The 19,281-nt window shown below is 40.3% G+C and overlaps 1 protein-coding gene across 1 annotated transcript in view; it reads left to right on the top strand.

Annotated features, from left to right (window-relative positions):
- The window catches only part of TAFA2 (TAFA chemokine like family member 2), a 172,844-nt gene that overhangs the window by 135,281 nt on the left and 18,282 nt on the right, over positions 1–19,281 (top strand). The window contains exon 3 of the mRNA XM_075274384.1: positions 15,083–15,189. Within this exon, the coding sequence (XP_075130485.1) occupies positions 15,084–15,189 (106 nt within the window). The 5' untranslated portion in view covers position 15,083. The remainder of the gene's footprint in view (positions 1–15,082; positions 15,190–19,281) is intronic.

The following is a 19,281-nucleotide window of genomic DNA, read 5'->3' as shown; positions in this document are numbered from 1 at the left end:
CCCCCTGGACAAATTACTGCCACTCAGGGGCCTAGTGTCACCAGGAGGGACAAGTATAGGCGCATGTTGTGGGAATACCTGGCCGACACCAGCTCTGTCCTCTCCGATCCCTCTGTGCTCTACAGCCTAAACTTATTTTCTCATCTTTTTTTCTGAACTGCACATCTCTTGCCTGCTTCCTTTGGGATCTTAGAAATGGTGGTCCACTTCCACAGATGGTAACTTCAATAGACAGTGTAACGGGAGTAGCTGAGGGATCGCTGTCTTAACCACTTTTTGGCACAAAATTAACTTCCAAAGCCAAATATGGTGCAAGTATATGATGCAAGGACACCTACACACCTATCTCTGACACATTGGGGAGTTCACCCTCATGCGCCCTTTTGGCCTGCACCATCATGCGCCTCTTCCCAGCCACTCCACATTTCCCAAGCTTTTCATTGCAGGCAGAAGTACAATACAACCCACCCCCATGCCCAAGCCTGTAACAGCCTCATCGATAAACTGCTGGCCCTGGAGATGTTGGTGTTTGTTTATGCTTCTGGAGACCCAGGCCTTCCATCAGCAGATGGCAGCTGGGGCACCTCCCTATGCTGGGCCTAGCCGTTACTACTTCTCTTGGTGTGCTGTCTCTGCCTTGCGCCTGCATGTGTCCCATAACATCAGTCGGGCCCAGAGCTCTGCGCTTTGCTGCAAGGTCCACTTGACCACCGACACATGGACAAGCGCCTGTGGTCAGGGATGCTGCAGTACTTATCTTTAATGACAGGCAGGGTGAATGTGGTGGAGTCTGTTCCCCGGGTGCAAACTGGGGTGGCCTATCTCCTCTCCCAGGCCAAAATTCATGGCAGGAGTAGACTGAAACCCTACGAAGCTGCAACCTCCACCCCAGCTACTAGCGGAAAACACTGTAACACTGGCATGGGGAGATGTCAGCAGGCCGTGCTGAAACTGATCAGCTTGGGGGACAGACAGCACAGTGCCTCCGAGGTCAGGGATGCCATCCTGGCTGAGATGGCATTTTTTTTTCCCTGCTACACCTGGGGCCTGGCATTTTTGCGCCTGTGATAATGGCTGGAACCTGGTAGCAGATCTGGAGCTTGCCAGACTCAAACACGGTCCACGCATGGCCCACGTTTTCCAACTTGTTGGTGCCATGTTTCTTTGAAACCTACACCATTGTGCCTGATATACAGGTCAAAGTGGGGCCATTTTCGTAAGTGAGAACTAGCCTCTGCTAGGCAGAAAACATTCAGAGCACACTCCTCTTATCTTCGCACCGTTGGCTGGCGGAGGAAGACGAGGGGGTTGGAGTGGCATCTGATGTCCCTATCCCACACGAGGCTAGAGGGTGCACTTCAGTGCATCCCATTGCTTCACCACAAATGGTGTGAAGGGGAGTGGAAAATGGAGGAAATGGAGAGTGACCCTTACAGTTGGGGCCAGCAAAGGCATGCCAAGTAACACACTGGCACACATGGCTGACTTCATCTTGGGTTGCTTTTCAACACATATTTCACATCATGAAGAACAAATAATACTGGATTTTTTCAAGCCTCGAACCCCGGTCTAGGTCTAATGTCTGTTCCTTTCTTATATTAGGGGAGAGGGAAAAAAAATTACTTCAGTGATACGTTTAGCGTACATAGACTGACTATTAATGTGTATCCCACTTAGTGTTGTTAGGGTTACACACCGTCACAACCTGGCTAAAGCTTCTATAGCTGTTAATAAAGTCAACATAACTTTACGGTATCCAAAAAGACAGCTGGTACCGACAGAGAGCAAGACAAATGTCACCCAAAGCTGTGAGCTCTGAACACCCACAGTGACTTTGGCGTCATCATCATTATAAGGGAGCGGGTGGTAATAAATAACTTGGCAGTGCCTAAAACCCAAAAAGCTTATACAACTATATTTACATTAAGATACACAAATGAAACTTTTCAGTAGCATGTCATGAGACAAGCTGATAAGCTCTTCCTTTGTGCAGTGCTATTTGAAAGTTAAACGCTGCCTTTATTTTAATTCTGGAGAAGGTGCAGACATTAGATTTAGAACATGTTGTCTTCATTGTCCAAATCCTCTATATAGGTAACGTGTTTTTCGGGCCGAGCTGTCTGGGAACGAGCTGGTGCAGCACTGACAACCTGGGTGAATATGGCAAGAGCCTGAGATGTAGGGTGAATGAATCCCCAAATTATTTGTGGAATTCCCAGTGAGACAATGGCACTGTATACCAGTAGCAAAAATTGTGGGTGCACATAACCCCCATATATTCTTTGAATTCCCAGTCAGACAATGGCACTGTATACCAGTAGTAAAAATTGTGGGTGCACATAACCCCCATATATTCTTTGAATTCCCAGTCAGACAATGGCACTATATACCAGTATTAAAAATTGTGGGTGCACATAACCCCCATATATTCTTTGAATTCCCAGTCAGACAATGGCACTGTATACCAGTATTAAAAATTGTGGGTGCACATAACCCCCATATATTCTTTGAATTCCCAGTCAGACAATGGCACTATATACCAGTAGTAAAAATTGTGGGTGCACATAACCCCCATATATTCTTTGAATTCCCAGTCAGACAATGGCACTATATACCAGTATTAAAAATTGTGGGTGCACATAACCCCAATATATTCTTTGAATTCCCAGTCAGACACTGGCACTATATGGCAGTAGCAAGAAATGAGGGTATTTGTATTCCCAATATATTCTTTGAATTCCCAGTCAGACAATGGCACTGTATACCAGTATTAAAAAGTGGGTGCACATAACCCCCATATATTCTTTGAATTCCCAGTCAGACAATGGAACTGTATAGCAGTAGCAAAAATTGTGGGTGCACGTAACCCCCATATATTCTTTGAATTCCCAGTCAGACAATGGCACTGTATACCAGTAGTAAAAATTGTGGGTGCACATAACCCCCATATATTCTTTGAATTCCCAGTCAGACAATGGCACTGTATACCAGTATTAAAAATTGTGGGTGCACATAACCCCCATATATTCTTTGAATTCCCAGTCAGACAATGGCACTATATACCAGTATTAAAAATTGTGGGTGCACATAACCCCCATATATTCTTTGAATTCCCAGTCAGACAATGGCACTGTATACCAGTAGTAAAAATTGTGGGTGCACATAACCCCCATATATTCTTTGAATTCCCAGTCAGACAATGGCACTATATACCAGTAGTAAAAATTGTGGGTGCACATAACCCCCATATATTCTTTGAATTCCCAGTCAGACAATGGCACTGTATACCAGTATTAAAAATTGTGGGTGCACATAACCCCCATATATTCTTTGAATTCCCAGTCAGACAATGGAACTGTATAGCAGTAGCAAAAATTGTGGGTGCACGTAACCCCCATATATTCTTTGAATTCCCAGTCAGACAATGGCACTGTATACCAGTAGTAAAAATTGTGAGTGCACATAACCCCAATATATTCTTTGAATTCCCAGTCAGACAATGGCACTGTATACCAGTATTAAAAATTGTGGGTGCACATAACCCCCATATATTCTTTGAATTCCCAGTCAGACAATGGCACTATATACCAGTATTAAAAATTGTGGGTGCACATAACCCCCATATATTCTTTGAATTCCCAGTCAGACAATGGCACTGTATACCAGTAGTAAAAATTGTGGGTGCACATAACCCCCATATATTCTTTGAATTCCCAGTCAGACAATGGCACTGTATACCAGTATTAAAAATTGTGGGTGCACATAACCCCCATATATTCTTTGAATTCCCAGTCAGACAATGGCACTATATACCAGTAGTAAAAATTGTGGGTGCACATAACCCCCACATATTCTTTGAATTCCCAGTCAGACAATGGCACTGTATGCCAGTAGTAAAAATTGTGGGTGCACATAACCCCCATATATTCTTTGAATTCCCAGTCAGACAATGGCACTGTATACCAGTAGTAAAAATTGTGGGTGCACATAACCCCCATATATTCTTTGAATTCCCAGTCAGACAATGGCACTGTATACCAGTATTAAAAATTGTGGGTGCACATAACCCCCATATATTCTTTGAATTCCCAGTCAGACAATGGAACTGTATAGCAGTAGCAAAAATTGTGGGTGCACGTAACCCCCATATATTCTTTGAATTCCCAGTCAGACAATGGCACTGTATACCAGTAGTAAAAATTGTGGGTGCACATAACCCCAATATATTCTTTGAATTCCCAGTCAGACAATGGCACTGTATACCAGTATTAAAAATTGTGGGTGCACATAACCCCCATATATTCTTTGAATTCCCAGTCAGACAATGGCACTATATACCAGTATTAAAAATTGTGGGTGCACATAACCCCCATATATTCTTTGAATTCCCAGTCAGACAATGGCACTGTATACCAGTAGTAAAAATTGTGGGTGCACATAACCCCCATATATTCTTTGAATTCCCAGTCAGACAATGGCACTATATACCAGTAGTAAAAATTGTGGGTGCACATAACCCCCATATATTCTTTGAATTCCCAGTCAGACAATGGCACTGTATACCAGTAGTAAAAATTGTGAGTGCACATAACCCCCATATATTCTTTGAATTCCCAGTCAGACAATGGCACTGTATACCAGTAGTAAAAATTGTGGGTGCACATAACCCCCATATATTCTTTGAATTCCCAGTCAGACAATGGCACTGTATACCAGTATTAAAAATTGTGGGTGCACATAACCCCCATATATTCTTTGAATTCCCAGTCAGACAATGGCACTGTATACCAGTATTAAAAATTGTGGGTGCACATAACCCCCATATATTCTTTGAATTCCCAGTCAGACAATGGAACTGTATAGCAGTAGCAAAAATTGTGGGTGCACGTAACCCCCATATATTCTTTGAATTCCCAGTCAGACAATGGCCCTGTATACCAGTATTAAAAATTGTGGGTGCACATAACCCCCATATATTCTTTGAATTCCCAGTCAGACAATGGCACTATATACCAGTAGTAAAAATTGTGGGTGCACATAACCCCCATATATTCTTTGAATTCCCAGTCAGACAATGGCACTGTATACCAGTAGTAAAAATTGTGGGTGCACATAACCCCCATATATTCTTTGAATTCCCAGTCAGACAATGGCACTGTATACCAGTAGTAAAAATTGTGGGTGCACATAACCCCCATATATTCTTTGAATTCCCAGTCAGACAATGGCACTGTATACCAGTATTAAAAATTGTGGGTGCACATAACCCCCATATATTCTTTGAATTCCCAGTCAGACAATGGCACTATATACCAGTAGTAAAAATTGTGGGTGCACATAACCCCCATATATTCTTTGAATTCCCAGTCAGACAATGGCACTGTATACCAGTATTAAAAATTGTGGGTGCACATAACCCCCATATATTCTTTGAATTCCCAGTCAGACAATGGAACTGTATAGCAGTAGCAAAAATTGTGGGTGCACGTAACCCCCATATATTCTTTGAATTCCCAGTCAGACAATGGCACTGTATACCAGTATTAAAAATTGTGGGTGCACATAACCCCCATATATTCTTTGAATTCCCAGTCAGACAATGGCACTATATACCAGTAGCAAAAATTGTGGGTGTATATAGCCCCAATTCTATTGCTAGGGGACTTGCAGGGTATTTCTGAGGTGAAGGTGGGGGGGCACACCGTTGGAACGGGGATTTGGGGTGTATATATGGGGTATACGGGAATACACTGTCAGTGTGTTCCATTCAGGATCCTGGGAAAGCTGGGTTGCGGCGATTGAGCCCGTCAGTGCCACGTTACACTGACAAGCTTCTCCCTGGAATTGAAGTTATATGTAAGCCCAATATATTCTTTGAATTCCCAGTGAGACAATGGCACTATATGGCAGTAGCAAAAATAGTGGGTGTATATAGCCCCAATCCTATTGCTAGGGGACTTGCAGGGTATTTCTGGGGTGAAGGTGGGGGGGCACACCGTTGGAACGGGTATCGGGGGTATATATCGGGTATACGGGAATACACTGACAGTGTATTCCATTCAGGATCCTGGGAAAGCTGGGTTGCGGCGATTGAGCCCGTCAGTGCCACGTTACACTGACAAGCTTCTCCCTGGAATTTAGCTCTTATAAGAGCTGTTGGTTGTCTTCTCCTTCCTATCTAGCCTGTCCCTGCCTACCCAGAATCTAACCCCTAGCTAACTGGACGGAAACCTCCGTCCCCGGTGAATTGCAAGCTCAGAATGACGCGAAGCTGGGCGGCGCTGTTCTTTTAAATTAGAGGTCACATGTTTTCGGCAGCCAATGGGTTTTGCCTACTTTTTTCAACGTCACCGGTGTCGTAGTTCCTGTCCCACCTACCCTGCGCTGTTATTGGAGCAAAAAAGGCGCCAGGGAAGGTGGGAGGGGAATCGAGTAATGGCGCACTTTACCACGCGGTGTTCGATTCGATTCGAACATGCCGAACAGCCTAATATCCGATCGAACATGAGTTCGATAGAACACTGTTCGCTCATCTCTAGTATTAACATTGATTGTGGTTTGTCCTTGTGTAAAAAATACCTGATATGTGCTGCAAATGCCTGATTTTTGGTATTTGCATAATGCCTAGATAACTATTGTTTATTACCTGGATCAGCCACTATATTGTATATTGTGCATATGTTACCATTTGGACATTGTTTTTTTACTAGAACAACATGAATTTCTATATTTCCATCTTTACAATTTGGGTTTATATGCATATTTTATATATTCAGGGGTTACTTCCAGCTAGCCATTAGTGGGAGGGTTGCGGTATTTGTCCGCCAAACATCTAGGTGGATCCTCCTTTGTTGTCCTCCATTGTCTTGCATGTTTTTTATTTGTTGAATATTTCATAAATATATTTTTTGTAATTTTTATGAAATTCTTTTGGTTCTGTGTTTTCTGTTTATCTAGTCATTAAAGGAGTTTCTCCATCTCTCTGTTTCAGCAGCTTTGCCTGCTGTCTCTTCTCACTTCCTGTATTTCTCATCCCCCCAGCTACTGATTGCAGCTTGCTGAACACGAAACTATGACGTATCACAATACCTATTATAATTACTAGAAATCTAATATAAATGCAGATCATATAATATGCACATGATTGTACAGAACAGACTAAGTGCTATCTGTATGTTTAGTTATAAAGCCCTATCTGTTATCTCTATATATAAACTGCAATTAGCTGAAGTGATTGTCCTACTGGCAGAACTGTAGATATCAGTGACAGCAGTGAGTGATGTCACTTGTCCTATCACATAGGTCTGGTGTTATGAAAGCGCTGTGTAAGCAATAGGAGGAATAAAGTCACACAGCAGGAAAACAAAGCAGCATTTTTAAAGCAATATAGTTAGGAAAAGTCTTCAATTTACTTAAACTGCCAGTATAAATAGGATCCTTGAGATGGGGATACCCCTTTAATTAGTGGTATGAAAAGTAAAAAAACATATATAATTAGTACCTAATGTTAAAACAATGCTAACCAGCTAGATATGCCTCTAAAGGATGCTTATATGGAAGAGATTAAATTGTTATAACTACCGGCTTTTAGGTTTTTCTTAAATTTATATGCTGCATATTCTGCTGGTGTTTTTACAAAATAGGCTTTACTAATTTCTATTTGCATTTCTTGTTATAAAAGCTTCTAAAAATACTCCAGTAAACCTTTACAACATCATTCTGACATATGTATTTAAAGTTTTCAAGGATTATCCTAAAGTTATGGATGGATTATTATTCCAGTGAATCAACTCCTTAATTACTTCCGTAAAAGCCAGTAAAATCCGATTAATTTTCCATGTACAGTAAGTTGCTCAAAATGTTTTTCACAGATAATTATTGAAATACATTCAAGATAATAACTGAAATAATTGAAGTCACTTTTCATTCAATGCATGGCTGCCCAAACAATATTTATCCTATTGAACAAACTTTGAGGTTTCTTTTTATGAATGTTTTTTTGGGGGAGTCGGCTGGATGAAAAAATAGAACTGCCATGACTAATAGTTAGTCGAGCTGACATCTCAATTGTTTTATAAAAAACTGATTACATGAAAATGTTTTTATTTCTTTTTAATATTTTTTAGATAACTGAGTTTAGTTGCATCAAGATTTGTACCAAGAAAGCTAATAAAAATATAGATAAGATGAAAATTACATTTTAGGGTTTGTTCATATAGAGTTCACAAATGTCTAAATCAATATATGTCTATATCAATATGTCAAAAGGCTCACAACTTAGATTGTGGTTTTCCGGTCCGTATGTTAGTTAGGCCAACTAGAATAATTGTCTAATTTCTCGCTACAATTTGGTTTGCCATTTTCAGGACTGAAGTATGGCAAGATAGGTGGCACTGAAAAAAAATAGTATTTGTTGCTGACTCACTAGATTTTTGCACGGAGAATGCACCAGAATCCATGCTAAAAAAAACTCTGTGTACACATACCCGTTAGAATATATTATTATTACACAGCAGGAGTTCTACTAATTTCTATGTAAATGTCTATAGATATCATGCTAAAGGAATTGTAGACCGTGAACTACAATTTATTTGGCTTTCAAACCATAAAGCAGATAAATGGACTGAAAGCCACTACAAGTATACACAGTGGGCAATGATGATTTATTTCAGTTTAAATGAAACCTGGATCATGTATACATGCATTATATAATCCATCAATAACAACTAATAAAGGTTAATAGGAGTAATGTTGAATAAACGGAATGTCATAAAAACAAGTATTATTCATTGATTTTGTAGGAGAAATGTAGATTATTGTCAGGGATAAAAAGATATTAAACATGCTCAAGGCATTAATATAAAGCTTAATTCTTGCAATGCATAAAAAACAAGTCAATACTGAATGACTTCACATTTTATTTACCAGCTTTCTTTGGTTCCTTGCAATCCTGGTGGTGGGCAGCAGTACCCTACCACATGAGTCTTCTGCCTCTTCAGCTCCCAAGCCTTGCTATGTTAGGAGTTAGTTACATGTTTAGACAGTTGGTAACCTATGTTATATGTATCTTAATAAAGTTATTGCTGAATTACTCTGCATGGATCAGGAAACTTGGTGTAAGAAGTGGGGTGGGTTTTAGTGAGTTAGAAGTCAATCCATTTACTACGTCCTAATATCACAGAGAAAATCAACAAAAATGAATTCTCTGATAATTTATTAATAAGAGGCACACAGCAAGACTGAAATTGGCTGCCAAGAATCATCCTATGCCAATTCCTATGGACTGTAAAGTTAAAGGAGATAAGTGTCTGGATACTGTAGGCCTGACTGCCAGGCCCCCAGCAATTGGGAGAACAGGTGGCTAAAAAGTCCCCCTAAAACCTCCTTGTGAGTGGAGTACTACTGTGCTTGGATGGCCAATCCTCCATTCACTTCTATGGGCCTGTAATCTTAGTCAGTGCCCACAGTCCAATAGAAGTAAATGGAGTACCAGTCATGCAAAGTGCACTGATACTCTATTCACAAGAAGACTTTAAGGGAACTTTCTGTCCCCTGTTCTCCTGATCTCCGGTGTATAGGGTATAAGTGTCCATAATAGCACAACCCCTTTATCTGGACATATTTCAGACCCCAGTTGGAGGATTAGGGGGCGGCAACTGAACTAGATAAGAAAGATACCAAGGTAAAGATAGCAATATTATGCTTGGAATATAGGGAAAGGCTGCATGTTTATCAGCACCTGACACTTATACTGATAAGCTGGATATATAGAAAATTCTGGATCCATTACAGAGTCCTTTTCTACCAGAATGTAACCTTATATATGAAAGGTACATATTCAATAACACAAACCAAGGTCCAGTAGAGAGACTATTGATCAGTATGTGATAAAGCTGAAGAAGCTTGGGGTAACCTTTGAGTTTGCAATATTACATGATGAACAGATCAGAGAAAGAATAGTTCTGGGATCGAGCAAAAAGCAAAACCATTTTTCCAGGTATACAGACAGAAAACAAATGCCAAAATACATATGTCTAAACAGACCGAGAGTAGCAGCTTAGAAAAGTCAATATTCACAATTATTCATCAAATAGGAGCAGTAAGCACTCCAGGAGCACAATGGTCTGTGCTACTAGAAGAACTTAGCATTGGCAGAAAGGCAGGAACAAAGGTTTATTGTCAGCTAGACTGTGGAGCTACCCGTTACCGAGTATACAGACCTTTTTCATGGGCTGGGATGTCTCCAGCAGAGTATCACTCACAAATAGATGAAACAGTACCTGCTGTACAACACGAACCATGTAGAGTTCAAGCCTCACTTAGAGTTGAAAGCGCAAATTGACAGAAGTTAGGAGTAATAAAATAGGGTCATAGAACCTACAGTATAAAGAAGTAGCATGGTGACTGTTAAGAAACCAGGCAAGCTGTGAATATTTATTGATCCCAAAGATTTAAATGAAGCACTAAAGTGCTCACATTATCCAATGCTCACCATGAATGAAATCCTGCCAAACCAAAAGTGTTACCTGTCTTGTACCTTGTCTACCAATAAGTATTTGGACACCTGTGGTAGAATAGAAAAACAACATTTATGCATATGGTAGAACCCTGCAGATGTGTTTCCTTACGGATGGTATTGATCGACACAATACTCCCGGTTGCCTGTGGAAACTCGTGATGTATGTGACCCATCAGTTGGGTGCGTTTTCTCTGGCCAGAACTCATTGGTCTCTGTCTCCCCAGTTTCAGGGGGTCTGCTGACTCAGGGCACATTCCGACAATCACCGTTCACCTTCCACTCCGTAATCACATAGGCCACTGTCGATATTGGGTAATTCAATTCACTTGCTATGATCCTTAAGGATCGACCATTTATGTGGTACCTCACAAATACCCCTTTCTCGAAATCGGACGATGCACTTCATGGCATCTTGCAGGCAACTAATGCCAATGCTGTTTCCTATTTAACAGTGGAAGGTGTAACATAGATCATGACCGCAGATATCTTCATTTGCATGGGTGTCCAAATATTTAGGGTAAGTTCACACAGCGATTAAATATTTAAGAGTTTCTGATTTGCGCCTGCAACAAATTCCTAAGTGCTGTAAGCCGATGGCTGGTCAGGTAATGGAGGGGGTGTACATCTTACCCAGACTACTAAGGTGGGTAAGATGAGAAAACTCCAGAAAGAACATTTCTCAGCAGATAACTATTGTCTGCTGAGGGTTATTTCAGAGTTCCAGTTACTGGGCTAGATTTTTGGGAATGACAGGTAGGTTGGTAATGGGACCTGTCATTCCACACACCCTCCAGTCCACACTTTGGGCATGTTCCAGCAGCGACTCAGCTGCAGAGAGTCTCCTCGTCAAGGAGGCTTAAGAAGCCAGCTCCAGTAACAACACTTTGGTAGAGTTTGGCTGGAGAACAAACAGAGAGGTCATATTTTTGGGAGCTGTGTCCTGAATGATTCTACTGGCTTTTGGATTTCTGTTACTCTAGGTGAGGTAACCTATTCTTATGCTTAGTTAGAGCCTAGCCGGGCAGGTATTTATTTTTGTATTGTTTTCCTTTTGTTGCTGCACTATATTTTTGAGTGAAAAAAACTCTACCTTTGTTTTGGACTAAAGAAACTGGACCTGTGTGTCTATGCCACCCCAGCCAGCAACCCCAGACCCTGACCGTGCAATGATCAAGATGAAGACTGTCAAGTATTAAAAACATCTGTTCTATCAGGATGGCCAGATCACAAACAGATAGTACATATGTGAATCGGGAACTACTGGGCCCTGCTTCCAATTTTCGCTGAACTTCACCTTTCCCACCATGCATCCATCATATTGATGAAGGTCATGTTGACCAAAATGTTTAATAATTTTGGATGCAAATAAATGCAAAAATTCTTCATGATTCCCAGTGAGTGCCAGAAACTCCTTTCATATGGGGCTATAGTGATGAAATAAACTTTCAAAAATGGAACCCTGTGTGAAGGACTCAAGGATTTCAGCACACCAAAGAAGATATACCTTTTTGATAACTTTTCACCATTCTAAATTGCCTAAAATATCATGCATGCTTTCCTGGAACAGCTAGTTGAGGGGATATATTTTGCAGGGTATAAGAGAATTGTACCTCTGTAAGCCCAGATTCCTGATCTTAATGAGCAGCTCTAAACCCTTTACAATTGACAACGTTGAAACCAATTTAACAAACACTCACGGGGTAGATGGGGAAGGCGATAAGAGGAGAAGCATGGAGGTTCAGATTCCCTTTATCCCTGTAATATTCTACAATCCTCATTTTTGATTACCATGTAGTTTAGTTTGCAAATATGGACACCCTAATCTGTAAACCTTCTACCAGGTCATTAATAAAGATATTAGAAAGGAGAGGACGCAATACTGACTTCTGTGGCACCCCACTTATGACTGTGATCCATTCTGAGTAATAAGTACCATCTCTTTTCTATCGCTAAGCCAGTTGTGAACCCAAATGTATATGTTAACCCCAGTCTGAACATTTTAGTTTTGTATACCATGTGGTACATTATTTGGTACAGTATCAAAAGCCTTGTAAAAGTGCAGATACACCACATATTACCCATGTTCAGTATAGAACTGATCTCTTCATAGAAGCTGATCAGATTAGTCTGACAGGACCAATTTAACATAAACCTGTACTGATAGGGTATTATAAGATTATTTACATTGAGATACTCCAGAATAGCATCTCTTAGAAACCTTCAAGTATCTTATCTATTACAGAAGTCAAACTTACTTTTAGACCCCTTTTTTTTAGTATTGACACCACACTTGCTATGCGCCAATCTTGTGAAACAGACCCAGTCATAACTGAATCCTTAGCTATTAAATATAAGGGTCTGTCTATCACCATGCATAATTCCTTCAGAAGTTGGGGGTGTATGCAATCTGATACTGGCGATTTATTTGTTTTAGTATTTTGATTCCTCCTGGGTTAAACAGGTGACATTCAATGTCGAATTTACAATAACCCTAAGCATGTCTTTGGTCATCAGATTTTCTTGTCTTGGTACAGAAGGCATTTAATAGATCTGTCTTTTCCTTATCCTTCTCCACCATTACACCCAGATTATTTTTGAGAGGACATAGATTGTCAGTTTTTATTTTCTTATTTATGTAGTTGAATAATAATTTTTTATTATTTTTAATTTCCTTGGCAATTATTTTCTCAGCCTCGAGCTTTGCCACCTTTATTTATCTTTTACTAGGTTTCTGGCAATAATTAAAGATAATTACCTTTCCCAACTAGTGCAGGACCCAACATGGGAGGGGGCACTTCGAGAGCTAATTTTAACCAATAGACCTGAAAGAATATCAAAAGTGGTGGTTGGAGGTAACTTGGGTAATAGTTGCTACAACATTTATACATTGCAAAGTATCCTTTAATAAGATGTCTAGTAGAGCAGGTGCACAAACAACTGCCACAACCCAGATGGAGAGCAGCTCAGCTCCTAGACCGGACATAGATGGGGGGGGGCTGCTGTACTACCAGATGTTGGTGGTAGTAGTTCCAGTTAGCAAGGGATCCTCTCTACTCTGAGCTGTTCTGAAGGTGTTTGAAAGGGCCCTGATGTTAATTCAGAAATGACTCAGGAAACAGCAGTATAGTTGAAACAGATTTAAACTTTACTCAGCAACTGTACATTGTGAACCATGCAGCTTTCAAATGGGGGTATAGTAGTCTCCTACTGTACAGTTCTCCAAATCCTGGTATTGAGAGAATGCCCAGTGATAATAAGACTCTGGTGCCATAATCTGACGGGGTCGTGACTTCCGCCAAAATACGGGTCACTTCTAGTGGTCAGTCACCTGCTCCAAATCAATCATGCATGTGCGCACTTGCTAAGAGAGACTCTGACACAAAGTTCAGTTTCAATCTCAGACCATGCTACTGGGCGCTCTGGCTGCTCACACGGTACTGAGGTTTATTGAGGAAGTTACAGTTCTTATACAGGAATGCAAGAGATAAGATAGTAGGCAGGCTGGAAGCATATGTGTCTTGTATCCGGGTGCGTTGTCAGTCTCAGATTGGTCCCTAGAGTGCATGATGGGCTCATGTTCACCTCGTGAAGTCTCTTCGTGGTCATAATACATCCCCCTCATGATAACTTCATAATATCTCTTTTGTTCTCACAGTCCCGAATACAGGCGCCATCTTAGATTATATAAGGCATTAACAACTTCATAGAAAAATATAATTTCTCAAGCAGTATAAAGAATGTATAAAAATAAGAGTGGACATGGTTTACCCTCACAACTCCACTCCAACAAGTCTATCTCTACACCTTAGCCACCTCCAGTAGAAGATACTGGGGTCTGTACTCCTAGGCAGTCCTTGCAGGGGTCTGGTTACCTTTAGTAGCATGTCCCAGATAGCACCTCCTGGCACAGGACTCCTTCTCTCCACCTGGAACAGTGTCCAAATACTAGACAGCTGGAACTCCCTCACTCAGGGCTGTCTTTAGAAGAGCCTTGGACTGAACTCTCTTCCCTCAGGGACTGTGTAGAAGCAGTTGGGTCTCAAGTACCCCTCCCAGTGGTCTGTGATAGGCCAGGTATGTACCGTGTGGGGAGGAACTAGATGGAAGGGAGAAACACTGAGGAAAATTGTAAAGAGGAGAGGAAGCAATACAATACACTGAACATAGAACATATAGTCAAGACATACAAACATACCCAGAGGCACAGACACGAACACAATTAAAGCAGGAGCACTCTGGGATGTTGCACAAACCATAGCTACTGATGATTCAAATATTGCCCAAACTTCTGTGGAGCAAGTTATGTATGGACTTATTTTCCTCATATGGACAGAAATGGAATATCTTCCACATGCTGTCACATTCTCCCAAAGCAATTATTTGAAGAACAAGAAAATTAAGAGTCAACATTCCAAGTCAACACTTACACCAAATTGGTTCCATATGTACCTAATAAAATAAACAGTAAAAAAACCCAAATTTGCCTTTTATAGTGGAAATAAGATTATGGATATATTATTTTTCATGGGTTATGTTGAACATTAATAACTATATTTCTTACAGAATGAATAAAAGATATCTGCAGAAGGCAACAAAAGGGACATTTCTTATAATAATATTTATTGGAACGCTTTGGGGAAAGTTATCAGTTGGGGCAGTTCATCAAAGAGGTAAGCTGTCTTCTCACATTGACACCATTTAGTCTTGGGCTAATCTGTTAAGTATTCCTTTCATGTGTGGAAATATGGGGCATCTTTGGGGAAATATGGGGCATCACTAAATGGAAATATGGGGCAGTAACAATAGGGCATTGTTTTATATTCTTTAAAACATTTGATTTTTACAACTGAAAGAGTAAAAAAAAAAATAGAGATTGAAATTGCTCATAATGTTATATGGAAATACTGTATTACAAAAGGCTACTGTTAAATTTTAACAGGTAACAGGTAACAGGGTTTGTTTGGTACAATGGTCCAACCATCTTTTAATACATAAGATCATAAAGCTACAGTTGTCTTGGCTGGAAGCTGTGAATGCTGATCAACAATTGTCGCAGCTTCTTGTAGATCTTTGTTAAAACAGCTACAAGAAACAATAAATTATCCCTATTTAGCCCGATTTCTCTAATCTTAGTCCCAATTTTTTTTAAATTGCAGTTATTCACTACTCTATATTATATTACACTATATTAGAATGCTTAAAGCACTAGTGCATTAGGCTGGACTGTAGTGTATTCAATCTGATTCATTTAGTCTCTTATCTCTCCCTATTTATCATAGGAATTACTCTGGGAGTATATTGTTTTTTTTCTAATTTGCCTTCGCCATATCATTAAAGTTTAAAAACCATTTTAGGCTGGGTCCCCATGGGCCAGAAAAATCGCAGCATTTTACAATGCAGGCAAAGTGGATGGGATTCAAGCGAATCCCATGCCCACTTTGCGGTAAAAACCAAAGTGCGGACATGCAACTTTTTTTGCAATGTGCGGCCTCAGCCCTATAGAAATTTGTCAAAGGAAATATAAAAAAGTTATAGCTTTTCGAATGCGTCAATAAAAGAAAGATCGGCCCAATATAGGTTGGTCAGTTCAGGGTTAATGTTTCCATTCATGCTGAACCTTTTCCTCATTGGTCAAACAGTGGCTGCCTATTATTTTATTCATTCTAGATAAAAATATTTAATTACAGACTGTCTATATATATCTAGCTATCTATCTATCTTTAGCCATCTAGCTAAAGCTAGATAGCTATCTTTTTATTGTGTGACTTTTCAACGTCGTAGCATAAAGGGCAGAGGGCTACACACAGATGGCTAGTATGTATAATTTTCAGGAATAGCTGATGTTCTGTCTTGGCAATGCACATGAAAAACCTCATGTGGTGTTCTCAAAATCCCAGTCATTAGCTCTGTTAGTGACACTCACAACACATTATGCCAACATGAGCCCTGTGCAAAAGCTTTGATTTTGTCTAAAATAGGTTAATTAAGCAGCAGGGACAATGATTAAGGAGAAACCAGTTTGTTCAAAGACATACCTGGCTTTTCCATTTGGGATTTATGGTCAGTGTTGGCAATTTCTCCATACTTTAATGAGTAAATATGCGGTATTATTTTTCTTTGTCCAGATTTTGTTTTCTTTTAATATTTTGACTTTGCTGGCAGAAGACTGCTGAACATTGCCGACTGCTAACAATATACCAGTTATGTCTAAAAGGGATAATATTGTCCAAATATACTTATGTTTTTCTAATTACGTTACCACTTACACATTGTCTAACTCACAATATTTGGCCTATTTGCTGATTTATTTCTGTTTTTCTGATCTGATCCCTTTATATGTTTAGGGTATAGCACAAATATCTGGATTAAGATTATTATTATTATTTAGGAGAGTGTTTCATGAACCATGTTTATTCTCAATAAATAAGAAAGAGGATAAATAGCTGAGCAGTAAGGGTCTGACTGTTGAATCCTCCATCGATCCTGATAATGGCAGCTTAAATTCACAACCCCCCCCAGGTTGAATGTAGACATGCCGCTACTGCTGGTTCAGTGGGGACAACCTAAGATAATCAAATTACAGTAATCTTCTGCATTCCAACTAATGTCATTGGGAGCATGGTTGCATCCCATCCAAAAGAAGAACATCTACATTCAACCTACAGTCAGTTGAAGTCAGGCTAAATTTACAATGGGGGAAAGACAACACCATCAAACAGCTATTTCTCCTATGGATAGAGTGCATACTGTATATGGCATAATCTCTTCATTTACTTAATATCAGAATGTGTAGTGACAAAACATTTTACAGTATAAGACATGGATGTATCACAGCATATGCGTGACACCCACATAAAATATATCTACCTACCAAAAAATATAGCCACATCAACTACAGTACATTGTGTTTTTGCTTAAATGCAATAGATCACCTTCTGAGAGCACTCATTGTGCCCTATGTACTGTAACCATAGTAGAAATATGCTTTAAGAAAAAAAATTAATATGCTTGATTATTTTATTGCAAAAACCTGGTGTAAAATATTGATGGCTCCCCCACATACACTTACTTCTATGACTAAGTGGTATATGCATGCTCTGTAACATCTTGTTATGGTCTGGGGATCCCTGACCACGGACTGGCCCCTGACTGATAACTTCTCAGTCCAGTAAAGGAGAAACATATATAAAAAACAATAATAAGTATGAGCAGTTTGGACTTCTAGTGTGGATACTCCTACACCCTGCCTCGCACAACTAGAAGTAGCCATGGGCCCGACTAACTTGCCTGAATGGGCACGAGCACAGCCGGAGAAGTAGCTAACCTACAAAGGGAAATAGAGCCCCTGTCTAGCTTCACGTTTACGAAGGAGAGGCAGATACAGAACAAGCCCCCCACGGATGTCCAGACTTGGACTAACGGTGAACATGAGAACGCAAAAGAATAGGGAGAAAATAAACGTGAAACACAGAATAACTGAACTAAGCAAGGGATAGGAAAAAACAGAACTGAGTATCACACACCCAAAAAAAACCCTACCAAAAAAATTCCAAACCTCCAAACAGAAAAATACCTAGGGTTTGCTGCGCCCGGAACACTATGTCTGGATAGGAGCTCAATACTTAACGAACCAGTCCTGTGTGAACAGGAGCAAGAAACTGGATGGGCCGGGATGCAGATGGTAGCAGCTTCAGACAACAGACCATTTCTGGAGCACTGGAACAGAAGTTTAAGACCGGCATCAGGTAGCATGTACAACAGCCTTATATAGTAAAGAGAAGGCCTCGCCCATGGCCTGTAAAGTATTTAGCACTGCAGAGAACTTAACCCCTTCAGAGGCCAAGACACACCAGGCACTGATCCACCAGGCAACTCACCATGTGATCCACGCCTGAGTGCCAGAGCAGAAACAGCATGTCTGGTGTGAACATTCCCCTGCCGTGCATCAGGTGATTCACGCGCTGAATGCCGTCCGGACACTCTGCGCCTGAACCTAACAGGCCGAGACTGCTGAGACCGGGTCATAACACATCTGCTGTCAATGTTGGATCCTAAGTTATCTGACTGTAGCTTTATAATACAATATTTCATTGTAATTCTGGCTGCTGTGATAAGAAGTCTGCTGAGGAGTGATCTCTACAGAACAGAGAGCGTCAGTCTATTGTGAGACTTAGTGGACATTGCAACTACTTTGTTTTAATATAGCTAGTGACATGGAAACTGAAAATTAAAAAACAAGTTTAAAAACTATCTTGTTAACATTAGATATGGGCAAACATATACAAGAGATTTCTTTTCCAAACATTTATAAAATTGTCCAGCTAGTTTCTTGGCCTGCTAGTTGTTTCAGAACCCACAGTACAATAATTGGAGGCCCAGGCAAGTTGTGGAAAAATAATGAACACTCACCTTTCCTCACCTCTCCTGAATGCCATCTCCTGGTCTTCTTTCCTGGGCATCTTCTGATTTTTTAGGTGACATAAGCAAACCCTGGTCATCATTATGACCTATGATAGAACCTCAATGGTCATGTCTCATGATGTGGACATTGCAAGATTGAGCGCTCAGCAGTGGCCTGGAGACAATGATATCATTAGGAAGTCAGAAGAGAGCAGAAGGTTCTGCATTCATTTGTTATGTGTTCTTCCAGCGTTTCTTTCCAGGCCATTGTCTGTACAGTTTGCTATGGTGATTTCTAGTCTGTTTAAATATACAGACATATAATGAGCTAGGTACACATGCGAATACACATATATGTAGAT

This window comes from Leptodactylus fuscus, chromosome 5 (genome assembly GCF_031893055.1).
Source record: "Leptodactylus fuscus isolate aLepFus1 chromosome 5, aLepFus1.hap2, whole genome shotgun sequence".
NCBI classification, from domain to species: Eukaryota; Metazoa; Chordata; class Amphibia; order Anura; family Leptodactylidae; genus Leptodactylus; species Leptodactylus fuscus.
The sequence above is the reverse complement of the archived record's forward strand: the minus strand, read 5'-3'. Positions and strand labels throughout refer to the sequence as shown.